Below are 23,808 nucleotides of genomic sequence, written 5' to 3' on the forward strand. Positions count from 1 at the left end.
ACATCTTTGTCCCTAGCAATTTTATTGGCAAAAAATGAAAAAATAGATTATAAGAATATCCATATGAAATTATGAAAATGAATATCTCTTCAGGAGTAGTAATGGGACTTAATGAAAATGCTAACTCAAAATTTGAAAGTTTCTTTCTAACTGCCTGGAAAGAAAAGAAAATACCGTGACAATAGGATTGAACTCAGAAAATAAAACCTGAAATTGATTGCCCTGACCAAACCATGCTATTAAAGTTAAGCGTGCAAAGTTACTCATAATTTACAACTTCCTTGAATACAACATTTCTTTCAATTGTTATGAAATTTTAAAAGAATGTCTATAAAGCTTTTTGAAAAATCTTTGAAAGTTACTTTCCCTTAAACATTAAGGAATTTTACCAAGCAATTCCCTCCCACCCCCACCCTAAACTAATAGCTGGTCAGGCCATTCCACTGTCATGTTTGAAAAATGGCAAACCAACAACACACAATAATACAAATTATTTAAACTAAGAGAGACACCAAATGTAAAGCATTATGGGAACTGCAGAATGTGATGGTTAGGGTATGAACCACGCTGGAAAGAGCTAGAGGCAGGCTCCACTGGAAGGGCTTAAGAGTTGTCAGATGTAGTAGGTGATGTCAGTTAGAAAATGAAAAATAAAAATCTGTTTTCATAATTTTTCCTTTGCTGGAACCCAGATGTAAGGACCAGACTGTTCCTCTATGATTTGTTTCACTTGGTTGTAGATTTCCTCCAGTGTGTCTCCCTGGACAATAGCTGCAAAACATAATGTGGCAATCAGCAATCATCCCTCCTCGCTCCGTGCAGAAACCAGGCTGCTCCACGCCAAGCTGCTCTTTCCCCTCAGAGTGGCAGGAGGATTTCTGATTGCTGAAGGAACAGACACCCATGGACATTCCTGGTTTCTGTGCTGGAGTGAAGCACAGCCTGGTACTGCAGGACACATACAGAACATCCTTGGGGACATGAAGTGGCTTCCACTGTCTTACCAAGTATATACATACAACCAAGGAGTTTTTTAACTTTTTCCTAGCCACATGTTCCAATTTGCCTGAGTCAATTCACATCCTCCAGTATTGTTTTTGGCCCAGCTTTCATTTGTGTTCCCAACACAAAGCAAGACAGTGCAGGGCTGTGTCCTCACAGGCTGGTGAACTCCTCCGCTCGATCCTGAAGCTGGCACAGCAAGGCTGCCTGACCTTGCGATGTCTACCTGCTAGCTCTACCTTTGCTTTTGGCTAAAAAGAGGAGAAACTCACAGAGTTTGTTGTCCAGACAACAGATTTAAGTTTTATAGACAAGAGGCTTCTTAACAGAGTTAAAAGCACAATCTATACTCATTTCTATGGTGTAAGTTAAGATATATTTTTGCCAAGGCTAGAAAATAATTAGAAATGAGCCAATATGAATGTGTTCTGACATATGAGAATAAAGTATGGTCTGGTGAAAATGAAGATGAAGTTTGAGCTGTTCTTACCAACACTTCAGCCTGGAAGAACAATCACTGTAAGACAGCAACTTCTTTTTAATTAGTGTCACAATCTCAGTGTCAATAATCCAAGAAAGTTTAGCATGAAAGAGTTTTGGAGGCAAGTCAGACTCACTCTTCTGTGCATTAAGAGTACTACAGCTTCCAAGCTTTGCTTTCATGCAAATTAGTTCCATTTTATTCCTACCATTCCATTCTCATCTCTTAAAAACTTTCTCCCTATCTGCAGCCCAATGCTGTACTGCCTGTGGGCAGAGGCTGCTCCATTGCCATAGGCCAAGTGCAATGTTCACAGCACAACAGTGCATTAGGAAGAATTAGAAATGTCTCTGCAATGCAAATAGGCCACAAGCTTCAGCACCTTCTCTCCAGCTAAGTTCAACGACAGCTCTTCCAAACCTCACTAACCTGAAAGTTGCAAAAGATGTGCTTTTCACATGCTTCACGTTAAGCTAAAGTCTGTGGAAACGGAAACTGTTGTTGAAGTTGGTATCAGTTACCACAGGATGTGGTATTTTTTCACAGATTAGGGAATACTCACACTTTCTGTTTTACTACCTGACTCACATGGGTGGCAGCCTCCAAACTGTAGCTGGGATCTATAATGCCTTCAAGTATCTCAGACAGATTCAGAAAAGAATTTCAGGTTGTAACGTGATTATCAAGGAGAGAAGTCTGACCATCTTCCTTTGTCAGCAAGCCTTATACTCTGGAGAAAAATCATGGATCTAAACACTACAGCATTTGAGGTTTTTGAAACATCGTGATTTATGTCCCTTAATTTCTTGGAAAAGTGTCCTATATAATGCCCTGAGACAGCCTGGGATAATACCAGTTACTGACTAAATATGTAATTGATATGTATTAAAATACACTCATTCATTTTCTGAACAACAAACCTAATACACTTGCAAGCTATTTGGTAAGGGACTCTATAATAGGAAGAATTTTCAAGATATGTTCAGAGTCCCGTAACTTTCTGGGTGCAGACAGATAGACAGCTATGGGAAGAGCAAGGTACAGTCTTGGGATAAACTGACAACTGGGTAGCACAAAATGCAGAGAACAAGGCACAGGAAGACTGGGCAGGGAATATGCTGGTTCCTCTGTCTTCCTCCCTGTGAAGCCATCACCACATCCTGTGTCTCTGCCCAGCTGGAGCAGACTGCTGCATTCACAGCTCTGCCCACACAGGATGTGGGGAAAAGAACTGGACAAAGGAGTCATGTCAGAGGAAAGAAGTGAATGGGGCAGCAAACACTAAAACACTGCAAAAGAGAATATAAGGGAAAGGAAAGGTCTGTCAGGGTAGGAACAGGGAAGGTTCATTTCTGGGCTCCTGAAGGTCATGACTTGACCATCCTCCCTGCGTTAGAAGCCACAATGAGAAGAAGAGCACAGTGTGAGTGACTGCAGCCCGTCCCTTGCTGTTACAGTGTGGCCCATGGCATGCACAAATTTGATTCCCTAAGTATCATAATGCTGTAGCGTGTTCAATTTTCAGAGGCTTCATTTACCATTATGCTTGATCATCTTCCCAATTTAAAAGAAAAAAAGGTAATTAACAATCTCCTACAAGCAGCTTTGCTGAGCAATTTCAGGTCTGCAAATAAAAGCTTTATGTGTAAAAGACACCAACAAAACAAACATCTGCATTTCAATACCCAGGAAAATGGTAGAAAGTCTTAAGAGTTTTTAACACCTAAATTAGGTTCCCAGTAAATTTTTGTGTCTATTAAATTAATTAATCAAAGTGAAATCAGTGTAGAGATACTAAGATGACTCTATACCTCAAAGTAATCACAGGTCATCTGAAAAACCAAGCTCACTATCTCAGTGGTTAGGCAAGTACTATTTTTACAGCAAGTAATAAAATTTCAACTCTGGCAAGTGAGCAGTCACAAGCAAAACACACCTGTGAAGTGTTCAGTAAATTCTTGCTCCAGTTTCATGGCTCTCTCAAATGTCTTCCTGGCTTGCTCTTCTGTTAAACGTTTATTCATTTCCCTGAAAGGGAAAACATCATACCTTTTTTAAACTACTGTCAAATACTTGGAGTCTTTAAAGTTTTAAACTGTTTGAGTATTAATCCTAATAAGAGGGTTAACCCTAAAGACACCAAGCAAAGACTGTAGTGGAAATGAGCTGTTCTGGCATTATGTTGCATGGAATTAAACACAATGGCATTTGTTCCCAAGCACTTTAATTTGGATTAGAAGCTCCATCTTAAAGTTCCTAAAAATTAAACTCAGGGAATTAAATATTATTTAAAATGCAAACATTACAATTGTCTGCATATAACTTGCGGTTGGCTTTTCAAATACAACAGTCTCAAACAATTTAGCCTGAGGTACTTTACTTTTACTCACATGATATTTTCCACTGTTTTGGGTTTAATAAAAATGGAGATTGGGTACAGCTGGGCAATCTGCAACCTTTTGATCGCATTACCAGAAACATCAAGAATGCAATGTTTACCCTAAAAAGTGACAGAGAAGGGAAAATGGCACTAAGTAAAGTTTAAGTCAGAAGTAGCATAGCATAATAATTTAGAAGAGAAAACATGTCTCCACTGAAACCAACAAAATTAGATTATTTGCATCAATGATACTGTGATTTCACCACTTTGGCACAAGGTCCCCCAATCTCTTCTGTTAGCTCAGACATCATTTGAGATGTTCCTGACCCTTCTTTCTTCCTTCCTCTCTTCATCACAGGTTGCAGCCCAATCAGCAACGCAGAATCGTACAGAGGAGCAGCTGGACTTCAACCACGCCAACAAATTTTTTATTTTGCTTTGTTTTGGTACTAATTTGAGGATGCTTTAGGGAGGTGGCCATGTCACAGATGCAGTTTAGAGAGGAGCCAGATGACTTAACTGGTATACCTGAGGGAGTGACAACCCTGTTGGCAGGGAAATATGCCACCATAGAACCTTCAGATGGAACTGCACACAAGCCCTCTCCTCCCCCAGGTACCACCCAGCAGAAATACCACATTGGAGATGGTGAATGCAATTTATTTGTGTTGATTTATTGTTCATCTCTTGAGAAACAAATGTAACTTGACCATTCTTTGGGCAGCTGGAAGACAATGTGGTAAGGCTGCTTTCCTACTCCTCTGTATTCTCCCACTATAAAGAATTTTCCAGCTTCCCTTCAAAGGCTCTTCCTGTTCTCAGCTCCTTCCATCTCAGATATGCTCATTTCCACATCATACATTTTTATTTCTTTCCTTTCTGAATAGCAGAGGATTAATTTTGCATACCATCATTTTAGAGGGGTACAGGGGAAGAGGAACAGAAAACCACTCTCAGGTGAATACATTAAGAAAAGCTTTTTCTTTAGCAGGTGACCAATATGAACTGCAGAAATCTGTGAGCCAGGATACAAACCCGCAAGTACCATATAACCAAAGGTTACTCATCCCATACAACAGCATTCCTGGACTCCTGGGAGATCATTCCTGGAGGAATGTCTGAAATTACTGACATGCTCCTGCTTCCTGGCAGAAGAAATAACTAGGATTGTTTACATTTGATCTCTTGCACAACAAAATCAGAATTTTATTTCAGGAATTCTTAAAGAGAAGTGTTCTTCCCACATGAACAATGCATATGTCTGTTTGCTTTCAGCTGATGATAGCTGTTTCCCAGATCCAGTCCATGGGTTTGGATGCCAACTGGTAACATTTAAAAAAGGTGTCTGTATGTCCTAGCAGAGTATTTTACATGTGCTCATCTGTCCACATCTTTAAACGTGGCACATGCTCTGAGAACTGAGAATTAAGAGCATTACTTAGTCCTTTTTTCTTTTTCAAATAAAACACTATTTGCTGTGTTTGGCCCAACAACTTAAGCCAGGAGCCAAAGGATTTGGGGCAAAGGGTGAAGGGCTAGAGAGCCAGCACAGTACCTGTGCTGGACTTTATGGGATATAACTGTGAAACTGTGACAGTTTAATCCAAATCAGCAATGAATGTTCATTAACTGTGGCCTCAAGACACAGAGATTTGCAAACTGCTGATGATTCCAAAGGAAAGAGGATATGAAAATTCTTTTCAAGTGAAAAACAAGGAAAAGAAACACAAGTACATCGTGATACTATCATGTTTTCATCCAGGGAAGCTATTTTACTCTTTGCACAGTGCATTTAGAATAATATTTTACATATTTTAGTTCCTTACTTGCACTGCATCTGATTGAGAAGCACAGCACAGCAGCCAGTGCCCTCTATAACTGAACAATGACATCAGAAAGCATCTTTAGCTGTTACCATTGTGGGTAAGGAAATGAGAGAGACAGGGATCAGCTGGAAGCATGGGCAAATGAACACAACTGAAAGCTATTTTAAGAATACTGTTTCTGGTTCTTTTGGGGTAATAGCAGTCACTTCTGTTCTGTCTTCTCTTAAATTGATCCAAGTAGAAAACCTGGAAATCATCTTTTGTATCCCAGCAATAAAACCCACTGAAAAGACTCATCTTTTCAGCAAGATGGAAAAGAATACAAGGATGGGAGTAGTCCCAGATCAATCAGTTTGCAGCCCTGTCATGATTTTGAAGTAAAGTTCTGAAGGACAGGCCATTGCTTCCCAGAAAAATAAAGTTAGCTGCAACTGAGAAGTCGCTGCATCTACCCAAAGTCCCACAGTGCCTGTGCAAGACATTTAACTGCATGGAGACATTCGGTAATACTTTGTTCTTCATGTCCATCTGTGAAAGATTCACAGCAATTTTGTACCTTACTAATCCCAACAGATGGACAAAAGAACAGAGCCACTTTCAGGTCCAGGATGGAACTGAAGGATTGTATTCGTGCTACCAAGTGAAGCAACTGCCAACAGATTTATGATGTTTAAGCTGTTCAACAGTTTCATCATTTATCCACATATGATAATTTCACAGATTTGTTCAGCCTCCCATACAAAGTACTGTTCATTTACTTGAACAATTCTGTAATTAATATTCTTTCCTTTGCTTTTCTCACTATATCCCACAGGGCCAGGTTCCATTCCCTATGGTGAGAAAGACAGGAGAAGAAAACATCACTTGACCCACAGAATCTCACCGTGTTTGCCCTGGTTTTGCTTCCAGTAAATTCATTTGCCAGAAATAGCAATACTCCCCCATTTGGTCAAAATGGTCTACAGAGTTTTCCAGAGGACTTAACTACACTCCTGTGGCACATGGGTTACCCATACTTACCCTCTGCATGTCCAGACTGACTGTGCCCACACTTGTGAGTTCCCACCTAGAAAATAGCTGGTCCTTCTCTCACAGAGATCAGATAACATTGGCTACTGTAAATGCACTGGATTTGTAAGCAGTAGAGCAACACTCATCAACTCAACATGGAACATTTGCAAAAAATTTTCACCAAAAATTTTTCTTTAGGACGAGCACTCTCAGACATACACTTTCTTTTTCCCACTTTTTTTTCAGACAGATCAAGTCAACTTCAGATTGACTTTAGAAATAAGTAGAATTTGCAAGAAATAGTTAACTCAAATCACTTTGGGATAGAAACAGTAAGGTCAATCTTCAAAATGTAAGTGTAGTTACAGAAAAAAATACTTTCAAAATTAAATTATTTACATTTACTCTTTTCCCTTTGTTAGCTAAAACTATGAGGAGCATAAGGAATAACATTTTTACAAGTTTTCTTCTGCACAGGTCTATGTCAAAGGGATCATCATATTAATTAATTCTACCAGCACTACCTTAATTAGTTAATGATCTATGTATGTGAGCTCAGCTCATTAGCCTATGATTCCAATTATTTCTTCTATATTCTCTTTAAATGAGAGGGCACAATATCATTGCTCTTTTCCTACAATTTAATCATGATGCTTTCATTATTCCAAAGCTTCATTATTTCCTTAAATGCATCTGTGACAATGTGCTTTGTTTCTAGTTTTATACAATTTCCTTTAGAAGTCAGTGTTCCTAATGGCTTCTTGCCATTCTTCTCTTTTTCCCTGTCAGCACAGGCATATAATCACCTCAGTAAATGAAAGTAAGTGGCACTGATTTACCTTTTCTGCTACTTCTCGCACTGATTGGACACTTGTTCCATAAAGATGATTATTGTACTGGCCAGCTTCAATGAATTTGTGATCCTGAATATCCTTCTCCATTTGCTCTCGAGAAGTGACAAAATGGTAATCACGTCCATCCACCTCATAATCTCGTTTTGGTCTAGTAGTATCTTTAAATATAAACCAGTAGTTTTTAAAGGAAAATAAAAAACAGTGACTTTTTTTCCTACAATATCCAAAAAGTCTCCCATTTATACTGCAAAATTTCCACAAACAGATTGACAACATTAAGATAGGTCTGTAAAGTTTAAACAATATATTAACTTTTTTTTAACCCAAGAAACAGAGGATGTCTATTAAAAAATTAAGAGAAAAATATAATTTAAAATTGCCTTAGTGTTTGCTGAAACTTACGTGGAACACATGAGCCAAACTTGTCTGGAAATTCTGAGATCAGGTCATCATTTATTCTATCTTTCATGGGTCCCAAAACAATCACAGGTCGAGTGTAACTGACTATTAAACATAAAGGAATAACATCAGTTATATTTCATATGATTATTAGCTTTTAAGAGTTCATCAAAATAAGCTTTCTCACATAGCAATGATTTTAATACTTAAAAGAATATGTACTTCTAAAGAGAATAAAAACACGTTGAAGACCATAAATCAGTTAATATCATAGTCATAGTAAGATGTTAGACCTTCACTCTCAAATCATCATCCTCAGTGATTGAAAATGAGTCTTAAATTATGAAGCCTTTGGGGAAAAAAAAAACCCTTTTCACAAAGTAACATCCCAAATTTTAATGGAAAAAGGAAAGAGGGGAGGTTTGAAAATCTTTTCAATTCAAAGAGACACCTAAGCAGCAGCACAGTTCATGACATTCTGTGTCTGTTGGAAGAAGCTCCTTTTCCTGTAAGACCACAATTAAGCACTCACATACAAAATGACTCAACTATAAATAGTTTCTGTAACTATTAACACCCTTACAAAATTAAGTGTAGTATCTTTTAAAAGTAGTTTAATTATTTATAATAAAGGGGTTTTAGTTGAAAATTAAGCTTAAGTAGATTATGTCTAATCACACTTTAAGAACCATTAAGACAATAATGCCCAAGTATGTTGTCATGATCATGTAATTTCAGCAGTAAAAATTTTAATTTTAGGTTCAAATCTGTCTGCACAAATGAGTACCAATTAATTAAAGTCTGGCATATTAAACATATTTTAATTTGACTCAGAGCTATTTCCTTTCCACTGCATTACTATATTCATAAGAGGAATGTCTTGAATCCAGTAACTATCAGCTTATTAATTAAATAACAAAAATCTTTGCTTTTTCTCCCATTGTGAGTCCCTCTGGTGAGGGGGCACACACAGACCAGCAGCTGCTCCTGTGAGGGTGACAAAACTCCAGTTTCCTACTTTAGGCATAATTTACTTTATATCAGAGAGGGCTACCATCTCCCAATTTCTAGTAGGGTCTTAATTCAAGCATTTCTCATCCATAACTTTATTTGGCATTTTGCAATAATTCAAATTATATTACATAAATAATATAGTCTATATTAGCCTTGTATAACAATTTTTACTACTTCTGGAAGATTACTGATAAACTGAGGCCTTTGTGCCATGATTATCAAATCAGAGTGGAAAGTCTTTACAGGTGTATGTGTTACAAAAACAACTTGGCCACACCACTCACTGCAGGAAACCAAAAATGAAATCTCGGCACTCAAAATTCCTGTGAATATGTGATGTATATTTACTTTGACTGCCATCTGATTTGATAGGTAACAGATAAGTATTCCCAAAGGACATTCCTTTCATCAGAATAATTTACAAGTACATGAGCTATGTATCAAATAATGTAAAGCACCTGTACCAGTGATTGGGAACACTAAAAATTGTGTCTATATTCACACAGTGAATCACAATCAAGACCAAGGTGAAGAGACACAAAACCATTCCACTGGAAATCAGTGAAAAGCATTTTTTTTTTAAATGCAAGTGTGAGAAAATATTTTCTCCTATTGATTTCCATTTCATTAAATTTTACTTTTTTTCTGGAAAAAATCCCTTGGCAATTGTTAACCAAATTAGCCACGTAAGAAGTCCATACAGAAATGGGAGACTGTTCAGAGACATTTCAATTAAAGTTGGTAAATAGACAAGTGATCTATTCACACACTTTTTGCTGTGACAGAAACAGTGAGAATGCTAAGGCAATATGAAACAGAAGAAAAAGATAATTTCCAAGGTTCTCACTGATGAAACTGTTAAGCATACTACATTTTCCTTCCACAATATAAACCACACAAGAAATTATTGAAGTAGCCCACCTTTGGATTTTGCATTAAATAATTTAGACATTTTATTTAATAATTTATGCCTTTATGATTTATTCATTTGAACAACAGTAAGTTTAAAAGGGTGAAGTTGTTTATAATGGTGCTTAGTACATAAAGGTACATGAAGCATTCTAACAACTCAAATTATTTTTTACTGAGCGAGATCTACAAACCTTCTTGTTGATTGACTGGTTCATATGACAACACATATTCCTCCTGGCCACCTAAAATGTAAAGGCAAAGACATATCAATGTATTTTTTTCCTAAAGCAACATATTTAAGCTGAGTCACTCCATGGACTATACCGATACAGACATTGTTCAGCAATATGCATTACAGTGATACTGATGAGGGACATCTTTCAAGAGCGATGAATTATAAAACTCACAAAGCTAAGCCAAACACCAAGCTTTAAAGCATAAGACACATACAGTGTAAATAACTTCCTGGTGTACGTTGGCATGTCAAGCTGGTGTCAAGCACAAGAAGAACTTTCAAGCATTGCTGAGATGCTGTTCCCCACACGTCCTGGATGCAACGCACGCATGCTGTCATTCACTGCTAGAGCAGTGCCACCCGCATCGGGAGCATTCTCCATCCTCTGAAGCCAGCATTTACAATTACATTTTTCCATATTTATACATGGCTGGTAACCATGTATGTCAAGGTGTACAGATCTTCCATTAACTTTACCATGAACTGGCATTTATATAAACATCTTCAGCCACTCTAATTTTACCAAAAACGCTACAACTGTATATACTAAACAACCACCATTTTATCAATTAATTTTTAAAGACAAAGTTGAAAGCAAGGAATGCTTTGGATTGTTCTCAGCTCCAGGAAGCACATTAGCAGTGAATGAAACTAAAATAACTCAAAAATCTTGAATTTTGACAGCTGTAGGCTTTTTAAATGTTAGTGAAAGCATCTGAAATATACCTCAGTTGCCACGTCTCTAAAAGATTACTTCTAGTCTAACATATCTCTGAGTAAAATTTCTTTCAATGAAATAACTAAAAATTAACTGTGACAGCAGAGAATTTATAATTCTGAAGATACAAGCTCAAATTATATGACATTGCTTTGAACTGAAGAAAATACAGTCCTCCAGTATTTCACTTGTCTAATTTTGGAGCATTCTTTGATGTTCATAAGCCATACTTAAAACAGGCAAAGGAACATACCAAGGCTACACCACAGTTGTGTAGAAACAGATGACAGACAAAGACTTCTATAAATTCATATATTGCTTCTATATATCTATCTCTATTTCAAAGCAAATGCCACTGATATTTTAAATCTAAATTTTACCATTTCATTAACAGAAATATTTCTCTTAGTTTGCAATAAGTTTGCATTCAAACTGTCCTACAGCAATACATGAAGGAAGACTTTAATTTCCTAAATTACTGCAAGTGAGGAATACCTTAAGACAGACACAAAACCATGCAACCTGTACATTTTAATATCTCAAAAAGTTACTCATGCAAATGGATTTTAGAAGGACAGTATATACTTTCAGAACCCTTTTTAGGCTAGGGAGAGGAATAGGGAGTCACCAACTATCAACTCATCTATGAAAGATCCAGCTCACGTATAATTAGATACTTCTTTGGAGAAGTCACATTGCTATAAGGTCAAAGATTAGTTATGCAGACTACTAAAGAGATAAGAACAAGTGAAAAGCATCCCCTGATTGAGGGCAAAAAGTATATATTGTCACTGCTTTTCAATACTTTAGAAAAATTAGTATTAATGGAATGAACCTTTTGAACAACCGTACTCATCTGTAATCAAGATAACTTTCATATTAGACAGCAGTAAGAAGAAATTAAAAGAATATTTTAATAAAAAGTGCTCAGAGTTACACATTGACATAAGCAAATCCATGACATTTACAATAAAATCCTGGCTTCTCAAGTAACAATAGAGTAAAAAACTAACTAGTAGTACCAATAATGAGGTTTAAATGTATATAAAGCAAGCTCTCAGAAAAACCTTGGTAGTGAGGGAAGAGAGCGAAGCAGCAAATTTATGAAGAAATAGTCATGGTTAGATAGTTTTAATGGTGTGTCATTAAAAATGATTAAAATTTCTCCTTGTCAAAGGCAACTTCCATATGTGCTCAAGTTTGTGTTACTCTCAGGGAATACAGATGCCTCCCTCAATTGGTTTCTTTTCAATTACAGTCTGCAACATCATCAGCATTTTGCATATGTGTATATACATTCTCTCCTTCAGTGTAATCATCTGGAAGAAAATATGTGGCTCATCACCTCTGAAAAGATCTACAGCTTCCAAACAAATATATCTGTTAATGAACCACCTTCCTTATTATCCTGACATAAATTACGTATTTCTGCAGTGCCCATTACACAGTTAGCAGGCAGCCAGGAGCTGAGCAGCAAATCATTGCATGACTTCTACTGTTTCTTCTTTTCATGTTTCTCTTCAAATCCTCAGCTTTGCTGTTGTCCTGCTCTGGTCTATCATGGCTTACAGGTCTAGACTGCAACCTCACTGGGAAGCTGTTCACTGGAAATGAGCAGTGGGATTCGAGTTCTTGCTATGGTTTAAGACATGTTAAAGCACAGTAGAGCAGCACCATGCAGCCTATTACCCACCATGAACATGGAGTGCTACTGGGTAATAGTTAACACTACTGAAGCTTATGCTAGTAGAAAAAGCAAACTGAGTGTGGTATTTAGAAGACACTACGTCTTCAGAGAGAGAGAGAGAGAACTAGCATGCTGATTTATCAAAACTGACTCCAGCACTGAATGTGTGTCATATGCTTTGAAGACAGTTCATACTAAGCACCCATGCTTGACAAAATAAATGAGCTGAAAGCAAGGGTAAATACATGTTTGCTTATCTGTACTTTCACTGAAGTATATACATATTAAATCTGACTATCAGTTGTGAAAAACTTTAGATAGTTATGGCGTTATTTGACAGATTACACAGTTTGGTTACACTTCCAGTATTAAGTCTCAGCTACATATAATTATATTTGTCAGTATTAAATTTACATTTAAATTTAACAGGTCTAGCTAGCTTGCATAATTTGAAAAAAAAAATAGGAGCAGATTCAAATTAAACTGAACTAAGAAAATCACAGGCAACAATAAAAATATCCATAAAGGAGGTTTGCAGTGATTCTAGGAAGTTTTTTAAAAACAAAGACATAGAACAATTTGCAGTACTCCACCAAATACACAAACACAGATTTCACCTGAAGGTGATTGGAAGTTCTATTTAACATGTAAATACCCAGAAAAGACAGACAAACAAAACCAAAGAAAGAGCTACAAAACAAAGGTTCTGAATAAACAAAGAACTTAAAAACACTTACGGTAACTACTTTCACTATCGCTGGCATTAGAGGTTACATGCTCTGAAATTGCAACACAATGGGAAAAAAATAAGGAACATACACCAATGGCATGAGTCAAACAGAAAGAAAATCGACAAAAAATAATCCAGATGAAAGACAATACTCATATCAAAGTGCTGAAATCAATACATACTGCATATAAAAGTTTTAAGGTACTTCTCATAGCTCTCAGGATCAAGCTTAATTTCATATGAAAGGAATTGATGTTAATAAAAAGAAAAACATTAAACATCACACAAAATAAGATTGCAAAAAGTACACTAATTCACGATTCACATGTAACCCTGCAATTTTTAGGTTTTCACTTCAGGATGAATTTTTTTGAGTAAAAATCATGGGATTTCATGAGTTGAGTAAAAATGATGGCATTTCAAATTTTATGCAGGCAATTCATTGATTACATTTAGAGTCTTGTAGCAGAAAATAATGGATTAAATTAGAGGAAGTACAGTGTAGCATGTAACACAATTTGCATTAAGTGTGGTAAGGCAGTTTCAAAAAGTCTGTGCTGAAACACAGACTAGAAGCCAATTGTTTACAGAATAGAGTCATCTAGAGATATTTCTGGACCATATTACGTAGTTTAAACTAGGTATGATCATAAGGCCATAAAGGCTGCTTTTGATCTTGTTCTAAACCATAAGGCCATAAAGGTTGCTAAATTCTTCTGGTCTAGACCAATAATTCCTTTGAAAGTAGCCATTTCAGAATTGAAAAATGAATGTTACAGTGACTAGAATTTTTACTTCATGATTGAGGCCAGGTACGGAAGCACACTGGCCTACAAGTAATTTCACGAACACTGAGCCTTACAGTTATGCCTTGGGAAGAAATGCTATCCTTAATGACCCTTAGGCACATCCCTTTAGAGACTACTCTTCCTATTGCATAAGTGCCTGTGTATTTAATACCTGTGATGAAATCATGGTCCTGACTTTTTTTATTTGTCATTTCAATACATTTAGTGGTGAGGTGTGTATACACAAACAGATCTGTTGAGAGTACAGAGCAACTTTTGAATCTTACTGGATTCAAATAGAAATATGACAAATGCTTATAAGTCTCCCCTGTTAGCCCTCCACCTGGTCTAAAAGCATCATGAGCATTCAAGTCAAACAGAAAAATTCTCATGGCATTTGTTAAGGGAAAGTTTTGTTTGCTTTAAGTAGCTGTAAACATCAGTCGCCTAAAGAGAGGAGTGAAAACTGAAACTAGTTAAAGTAGCACGGCAATGGTTGTACTATTACTGTAAAAAGCCATAAGGTTATTTTTAAATAAATAAAAATACAAGGACAAGATATAAATAACATTAAAAAATAATCACCAAATTTAAAAACACAGTACTGTTAAGGACAAACAAGAAAGCACTGGTAAGCTTCTAAAAACAAAACAAATCTAATGTGACAGTCACATAAACTTTGCATGTTCCTGAAAGCAAAAACTCCAAAAGATTACAAACGAGGAAAAGCTTATGAACCATTTTTAGTCAACCTCCTTATGCCAGTAGAGCACCAATCTCAAAGAGATCTGTCAAAAAAAAAAAAGTAGTAATTTTTCAGATGGAGGTTAAAATAACTTGGGAGTATTTTGATCACTTACTCAGGCCTTTTGATCCCATGTCGTCAGGGACCTCCTGCAGAGTAGTCCCCAGAGGGCAAGCAATAAAAAGACAATCACAAAGAAAATAATTGTCAGTAATATATAAAATTGGCGCTACGACAGGAGACAGTTCCTAGAACATCACAGGGAAAATAAGTCTAGAATTTGACTTGACTGGCACATGAAGTGCAATCAGTAATGCAAATGGCAGAGAACAGTGTTTTGAACCTGGTCTAAATTAGCAAATTTATGCAACTACGTTTTGAGAATACACTTTGTTTTTTAGTACTGGCAAGAACAATGAAAATCAAAGTAACCTCTCTTCATTAGCAAAATCAAATTAGAATGAATGACTTTGAAGAACCAGTCTAAAGGGACTGATCTGAGAAGCTGGTAAGCTCCATTATACTTTCATCAATATTGTGCCTTCTCCTCCAAGTCAGAAACAGGGAAGTATCACTGGCAGCACTGGAAGGCAGTTATCTCCTCCAGTTAGTCAACAACATTGCCCAGTTTATTCCAAACTGGGATACTCTTGTTTTAAGTTTTATTTTAGCAGCAAACAAAGGGTTGCACCGGTTTGGTAGACTGGTTTGCCATTGGCACCACAAGCTCTTCAGCCTGTTGCAGCTCATGAAACTGTCTCCATGGTAACACCCTAGTGCAGTCTAGCAGGCCCTTCTACTGTGCTTCGCTCTTCATCGAATGCCACATACTTACGGTCAATATCACTGGTTTCCTGCTCACTCTGGTCCTTGTTCTTGTAGAAGGGAAATTTTCGGGAAAAGAGGTTCTTTTTACGCTTGTCATTGAATGACTGCTGAAGAAGAGAAGGAGGGGCAAAACAAAGGATGTCTAATGTCTGTGTGAACAAAGGCCCAGACCAGCAGCTTTGCGGAAGCTGACTCCTACAACCACATTATGCAGTGCATATCTCAGTTTAACACTTATCTTCTCAGCTCATAAGAAATAGAGACTGGGATCATGACTCTGCTCATATTCTCCATGTTTCACATGCTTAGTACTGAGAAAACTAGTTCATCCTATACAGCCTGACCTGTATTTCACAAATTTAGGCTTACTGTGAGTGTAAAAAAAAAAGTGAAAACTAGGCTGCTGTAAGATGGCCAAACCATAATGACTCAAAGTCAATTAAATCACTGATATTATCTCATTTAGGGGTTACAGTATTTAAAACAAAAAAGCCCAAAAAAAAAAAAAAAAAAAAAGCTGTGGTTTTTGCAAACAGCTGATACTGTAACAGAACATCAGAAGTATTTGGCAGTGTTACCAACCAACTAAAACAAACAACTCCAAAACCTGTATCAATGTTTTACTATTGCAATTCATTGCAAGTTCCCTGAAAGAAATGACTTTGTTCTATGTAAGTCTGCATCCCAATACAAAGATTAACTTTCAAAAGAGACAGACTAATTTCATTGGTTTATTGTGGCAATTATGTTTTTCAAGACTGCATTTATATTTACCACATGAAAAACCCTGTATATCAAGGATCATGTTCAGCAACTTTTGACATTAACTGCTCATGTTGCTGAAGAATTTCTGCATCTCAGTTGCTACAAACATTTCTAGAGTTACTTACATAGACATTTACATCCATATGAATATAAACTATTATTGTGCTCCTTGTCCAAGTGATGGAGAGCATCAATGCATTTTCATTCATATATAGGTATGTCTATAGGTACTTAGCACAGAGTTTAGTAGTATCTGCCATGTCTTCTGCTGAAGGCATCTTGTGACTACAGCACCTTTAATTTGCTGTTCCAAGTCAGTAAAAAACCTCAAAGTATAAATAAGTCAGTAATGTTTTAATTGCAGTTATGCCCAGAACTAGAGCTAATACAGCTAACTTAAAGTCAGCAGAAATTTCCTTCCCTCTTTTGGCATGAGTGACTCATCTGACCAGTTTTGCCAAGACATAAAATTTGCCATGTTTTTGTCATTTGGTTTGCAGAAAAGAACTACAATGGGAAGGATGGCAAAACAGGAAAACACCCAACTTGGTTTTGAGACCCTGTGCTGTAGGGGAACTATTTATTTCTAAGCTACGTGCAGCAGGAAGTAAGAAAAGCACCACAGAAACATCTTTTAAAAGCTATTGTAAAAAAAAAAAAAAAAAAATCATCATGCAATCAAGACTCTATTAACAATTGTTTCTAAAATTTGGAGCATGTTAACTTTCAAGTAATTGTCTTTCTTCAGCCCATGTGAGCTCACATTCTTCTATTATATGCAATACAGTTCCAAAAAGGCATATTATCCTTTCTACCAGCATTAAGTATGGAATGAATTACAGTAACAACTAGGGGTCAAACAGGACAAATTTTTTTTTTAAATGGTGGGCCACATATTTTGGTACCGTTGAAAACTAGCACTTGGCCTTCCTAAAGAGAATGTCTATAGCTGTGCTCTTTTCCTCCAGCGCAACACAAAAGCTGCATCCTGCTACAGGACTAACAATCCTTCTGGCCATCTGTTTTAATACAGATGCTTTTGCTATGCTGGGCAATAGCAGAAAAATCCAGTGATTTTTATTACCAATTTTTTTTTAAAAAATTACTTGAAATCAAAAGGTGTTAAAGAGGCACATGGTACCATGGGAGTACAATCAGTGACATTGAGCTCTGGAAATAACAATACTGTGATAAGGAGGAAATCCATAAAACCTTTAATTGCCTTGCATCTGTGTTCGACTAAAACTGTTATTCCACTGTAAAAATTGGTAAATTATCAAGCTGACACATTGACAAAAGATCAAGTTTCAAGCCAATCATATGCTGGCAGGAACAATACTTGGCACAGGCAAATTTTTACGTTATGGTCCTCCTGACCTTCTCTAACAGAAGTCAAGTCACTGCAAATGATTTCTCACAACCAGGAAGGGTAATGTAATCTACAGAAAAAGGGCAACAAAGAAATATGTCCAGAGGAGATCCTTTCTGAGTATACTGAAAAATACTGTAATGTAAATTCAAAAAGTAGAAGTCTCACATCTATGTAATTGTTTCATTTGGGCAAGTCCCTCAGTTTGGTAAAAGGAGACAAATGTAATAAAGCTAAAATGGTTCAGTTTAGCTGAGGCAGTGAGAATCTGCAATTTCTACAGTTAAAAGGAGTGGCTGATTTATTGGACTTCATGAAACATAATCAGGTTCTTCATTATAGTTTTGAAAATATTTCATAATAATTATTTTAACTTTCTGCACAGTAAGTCTTCCTGAATCAATACGAAAGTTTATATACTGCATGTATAATGGTCAGAGTCAGTTCCACTGCCAAAAAAAAAGAAAAAATAAAAGTAATATTATACTGATTTTGCATAAAAGATTAGCCAAAAGATTACTTTTAAAAGATATCATGATTATAAAAAGCTAGAAGGATTTGCTTATTAGTTGAAAATGCATAGTAATTGCATTAAATTTTTCATAAGCCCACTGGCAATCATTCACAAGCATCATAAGCAGGAATATATTAAATCAGAAGCAGCACAGAAAATGAGATAAATGTGTATATGAAAGGAACGAGCAAGAATAAAATGTAACCATTTCTGCTCCAGACTTTTTAGCTTTCCTTACAATGAAAGGAACATGGATTTCAATGTTAGCCATCACTAGGGTTATTCTTCAAGGAAATAGACATTTTCAAAAACTGTAAAAATGGGTATTTCATCCTGTTCATGGAGTATTAGCATACACAGACACAGGAAGGCACGTGGTCCATGAGAACATGGACAGTGCAGTCAACTTACTGGGAAAAGTATCATCATGACAAATACAGGAGGAATACTTTCAAGAGAAACTCTGATGTTAAAACATTTACAGCTGAAGCAAAAGATTGTGAACAGTGTAAGTGTGTTTGCAAAATGAAATATTACTAAAGAAAGAGAACTGCAGTTCTACATCAATGGCAAGCGTAGTTGCTTTTCCACTCAGTATTCCATGCATTTCTTTGGTGCTCTGTTAGTACACAGGGACTGTGCACCAACTCTGCTGTTGTCAAAATGCTAACTTCAAACACGTCAGTAATTAACTGTTTGCAGTTTATTGGTAGACAAACTACAAAACCATGCAATTATCTTTCAAAGAACATGGTAACATTTGAAAAATTACTTAACGTAATGAAAAGAATCTGAAGTATTTAAGCCACTCTTTGTATGACTTCTAAAAAGCAAACTCAAATTACCATGTCAGTTGATAACATTTTATTCCAATACCAAATTATGAATGCACCAAAACAGAAAAATACTGCAATTAATCCAGTGAATCTCCAAGGCAGTACCATAATTGTGCATCAGAAAGTAGCTAGAGATACTGATTTCCTTTTAAACAAATACATATGGGGAAAACCATGACATTTTGTTAATAACTGAAACCTTTGCCATATAGCAGAGGGATGTATATATGGATTTTAGAATCTTTATACTTTGCAGTCCTACACTATTGGGACATAATACTGAAGCTTTAATATTTTACAGATGTGATTTCTGAAGTTATGTAAACATTGTAACTGAAATAAATTACTAACAGGCATTTGTAGGATTTACAATAACAACTAACAAATGCTACAGCATTAGTGCAATTAAAAATATAATCACTATTTAAGAAATAGCTTCCTCAGGAGCTTAAAGCATACTTCAGATTTTTTAAAATGGCAATATATTATTACTTTAGAAGACTTACATCTAAAATGCACATGCCTAAGTCTTGAAATTACTAGTCATATACTACTGTAGAAATGGTAAGGTTGTGGAATTGTTTCTCAAATTTCAGAACAAACAAAACATTTCAAAAAAGCCTCACCCTCAAAACAAACAAATTTAACTGTTGTGCCATTATGAAATTGCTATAATTTTGGCTACAAATATTCCTATTACTACTCATAGGCTCACTGCTTTCTCACCACTCATTCCCATCACATGTACTGGGACAGGAACCACACTATTCAATACTTGGTTAGGATATACAGCTCCTACTACATTACAGTATTAACAAGCATATATATTTCTATGCTAATTCTTTAAGCAATTTGCAGTGTTTTGGCAACTGAAGTCTGCTTTGGTGTTCAGAATTATTTTATTTCTGTTTGATAGAATTTAGTCTTTTCACTCAAATCTGAAACTGATTCTCCACACAAAATCACTGAAAAATGTTACCATTCACAATGCCAGCACTTCATTAACTCACCCCTTTATCTCCTCTTGTTTTGGAATTGAATTTCACTGTCTTCAAACGGGCTCGTTCTTTTTTCTCAACTCTGCCACAAAAACACACACAACAATGGCAGAATCAGAACTTCAAGTTACTGCTTGTTACAAAAGAACTATATTGATGTACCTTTCGTACTACACATTTTATTGCTTATGACATATTCAGAAAATGGAAGCCTGCTAATGGAAAACTGTTATTTCTCAAGTGATGAGCTGTGAGAGTACTGGGAGTATTTTGTGGCTATATGTATTCAATAAATCCAGAGGGTGCAAAGAGGAAACATGACACAGTAAGTGAACAGCCTCAATTATCAGTTAACAGCAGATATTAAGATTCAGGGCACCTAAACTCTTATTTGAATCTCCAGTATGCCAACCAAAACCTCATCTCCATTGGCTCTGGCTGCCAAAGGATGATTTTCCAGTTTTCCAGGTTCTGGGTAGAAAGAATTCATGATAGTGTCCTGACTTGAATAAAATTCACTTTGCATCTTTTCATACAAAAATGGTTATTAAACTGTTATTAAACCCACAACTTGCTTACAATGAGAACAGAGACAGTGGATGTGGACTACCTTTATCAACTTCAGCACACAACTCCTAAGGCTAAACAGGGTTTTAATAAACTTCTCATTAAGTAAATGAGAATCCCACTACAGATTACTTGAAAAAAAAAAAAAAAACAAACCAAACCAAACAACCAAAATCAAACAAGTGGCTGATGTGGTACAGAATTAACAACAAAGAGAAAAGCATATACAGTATATGTATTAATCAGATCAGATGTTTAATAGCAGACATCTCAAAGTCAATAAAGTACGACATACCTCCGTTTGCTTGGGATAACTCCAATTTCATCACTTTCTCCATCTGGAGTTACCTGCCGTGCTTGCCACCATTCATCATCAGAAGCATTAATGACGTGGAGAATATCGCCAAATTTGAAGTTTAATCCTTGACTCGGAAGGCCACTGTCTTTAGTCTTGTCATAATCAAAAAGAGCTCTACATTGAAAAGAAAAAATTAAACATAGAAAAAAGCAAGAAAAAAAACAGGAAAGTATGAATAGCACAAAATATGAAGCAAGCTGCCTGTGCTATTCATAAATGATTGCATCATTCTGACAGGTACTTACAGAAGGCTGAATACATTCTCTCATACACACACAGAATATGTAGAACGGTATCCACACACAGTTCTAAGCTTTAATGAATAAGAAAAAACTTCATCCAGAGCAAACCTCTAGTGCTTTACAAAAGCTCTATAGAAGACACCTTCTGCAATTCAATAAGTACTTTGTGCAGAGCAAGTTATGTATCAGCCTAGGATAAAAAAGGCACGCAAGTAGTTAAAGCATACAGCACTGACAAAAGTTCTGTAAAGTACACTGTTTCATATCAAGTTATAAATTGAAATTATTTAGTAATTTTGTACAGTTTAGTACTGTCTTTCAAATAAAAGTCAGTGTCCTGCTCCCAGGAAAAAAAAAAACCAACTTAGAAATATGATCTGATCACCACTTTGCTACTGTAGTACCTAAAGGCAGAGAACCTTATGCATGTTCCTTTGGGAAATTCCTGACCATTTCAAGAGAATCTCATCGTTTTTCCTAAGGTAAGCCTGTTTTCAAATAATAGGCACTCACAATACCTGAATAGCAGCTGCATGACTACAGTTTTATTAACATTCCCTCTGGCAGCAAGAAAGGTTTATGCAAACCACTATTACCCTGCCCACACCCATGCCTGCTTTGTACTGACTCCTGTTCCCCTTCTTGCTTACGAAAGCACAGGTGCCGGAAAAGGCACATGGTTCACCACACTGTGGAACTGATCTGGTTTACAAGTAAAATCTTTTCTCCCTTTTGGATCATTTTATACCTGGACAAGTTCCCTGAGGAAATGAAGATATCCGCAGTATGCTGCTGCCTGGCACAGCTGAGGGTTTAATGAGGACATGGAAATGAAAGATGACAGAAGCTTCGTAGCAAACGGCAAGAAATTACTCCTAAAATTCTGCCTTCTAAACAACTCTTCTTTTATATTTGAAAATAGTTCCTGAACCTCACCTATGTAAAATAAGTGCTTGTATGACACCATCCAAAAAATCCTCAACATCATTTCATCTGCCAGTTTGTACGTTGTCAGTGCTGCAATTTCTGAACAATACCCGAATCCAACTTACTCTATACCAAGCCATCACAAAGTAGTGCCAACAGATTAAATTGTGATGATTTAAAAGGGTGTCATTTTCCTTGTCCAAATTTGGCTTGTCACTTTATCCCAAACACTGGTCTTACATACTTTTTTCTGCTAGATTTTTAATATCACAGAAATTTTTAACCCATGTAAGTCATAACCTGTTTGCTCCAAAATGTACTTCACTTTGTGAATTTTACCTTTCTAAAGCACTGAGTGTATTTCTTTGGGTTTGAACTGCATTTATTCATAACTAATAACAAACTGTTTACAGGGAAAAAATCCAAAATATTTTGTCAGACCAATTCACCTTCAGCATCTATTGCAAAACCAGAGTTGTTTGAGACACCGTGCCTTTCTTGGGTTATAAAATATAACACAACTTTTCCTAAAGGATTGAAGGTTTTAATAAACATTTTAAAAAATATCTAAAAAACCACAGAAATTTTAAAATGGCTTCAAAATATTTACACTTCATATACAAAGAGCCTTATATTTAAGTCTGCAATACCATTAATTTAAGTTTATAACAAAATTTAGGCTTTCAATTTTGAAATAGGTTGGAGGTTGAAATACCACCTTCCTTAGCAGTGCAACCTTCACGATAAGATCTTTTGGGTTAATTCCATAGCATACTTAAGATATCCTGATTATTTTTTAAAAAATCAGAACAATTTTTTTTTTCCTTTGAAACAGCCAAAATACTGCAGGTAAGAAAATTATTCAGATAGGAAGTGGTTATTCCTCCACATTTATTCTGCACATTTCTTCAAGAGACACTCTGGACAAATATCATTTCATATCTCAAAATAAACTGCACATAATCCAGTATGTACTTTCAATGCAGATTTAAGTTATATACATTTTCACTGAATTAATTACATGCACCGTGAAATTTATTTCCTGAGATTTCTTGTTAGCATTCATGTAATGATTTCTACCAGCTCCTCTTTTAACTTCTATTTTTGAGTTTGCATATAAATTTATAAAAGCTGTGAGCTGGGCTTAACAGCATTAACATATATGTTGACTACATGAGAAAAAATACTCAGGAGTGAAATGGAAGCAGAAATGGATAAAGTCATCATTACCAACATGTAATCATCAAACTGTGTAACCATCAGACTAGATAGATGGCTACACAGAACAGTTTTTGCACAATGAAAGGCAGTTTCAATCATTTCTTCTGGGGAAGTCACTCCAAGAAAAATAATTTTATTGGGAAAAAAAGTCAAAGCTGATGAAGATGGTTTTTGAAAAAGATCGTTTCGAATGTCACACAATAGTGACAAAACCATGCAGCTAACATTTATAGGAATACCAGGAACTGCTAATGATTATATATATGACCTCAAAAGCAAATAGAATTAACAAACATTTTTTTTGATTCCACGTAATTAACATGGCTTTTCCTGTATGCCTAACATGTCATCAACCAAGAACTCACTTCACAGCCCAGATGATGCATTTATGTACAGGCTGG

At 36.1% G+C, this 23,808-nt stretch overlaps 1 protein-coding gene across 4 annotated transcripts in view; it reads right to left on the minus strand.

Annotated features, from left to right (window-relative positions):
• Positions 1-431: 431 nt before the first annotated feature.
• The window catches only part of DLG1 (discs large MAGUK scaffold protein 1), a gene marked incomplete at its 5' end in the record, with an annotated part of 83,264 nt that continues 59,887 nt past the window's right edge, over positions 432-23,808 (minus strand). Inside the window, 10 exons of one of the 4 annotated variants that reach the window (XM_082288380.1) lie at positions 432-771; positions 3,420-3,511; positions 3,874-3,983; positions 7,540-7,712; positions 7,957-8,058; positions 10,071-10,121; positions 13,257-13,298; positions 15,618-15,714; positions 20,105-20,174; positions 20,955-21,131. In XM_082288380.1, coding sequence (XP_082144506.1) covers positions 665-771; positions 3,420-3,511; positions 3,874-3,983; positions 7,540-7,712; positions 7,957-8,058; positions 10,071-10,121; positions 13,257-13,298; positions 15,618-15,714; positions 20,105-20,174; positions 20,955-21,131 — 1,021 coding nt within the window. In that variant the 3' untranslated portion in view covers positions 432-664. Of the gene's footprint in view, positions 772-3,419; positions 3,512-3,873; positions 3,984-7,539; positions 7,713-7,956; positions 8,059-10,070; positions 10,122-13,256; positions 13,299-15,617; positions 15,718-20,104; positions 20,175-20,954; positions 21,132-23,808 lie in introns of all 4 variants that reach the window. The other 3 variants (XM_082288379.1, XM_082288382.1, XM_082288381.1) reach the window with 3 other exon arrangements.

This window comes from Coloeus monedula, assembly GCF_965178545.1.
Source record: "Coloeus monedula genome assembly, chromosome: 10".
In the NCBI taxonomy this organism is placed as follows: domain Eukaryota; kingdom Metazoa; phylum Chordata; class Aves; order Passeriformes; family Corvidae; genus Coloeus; species Coloeus monedula.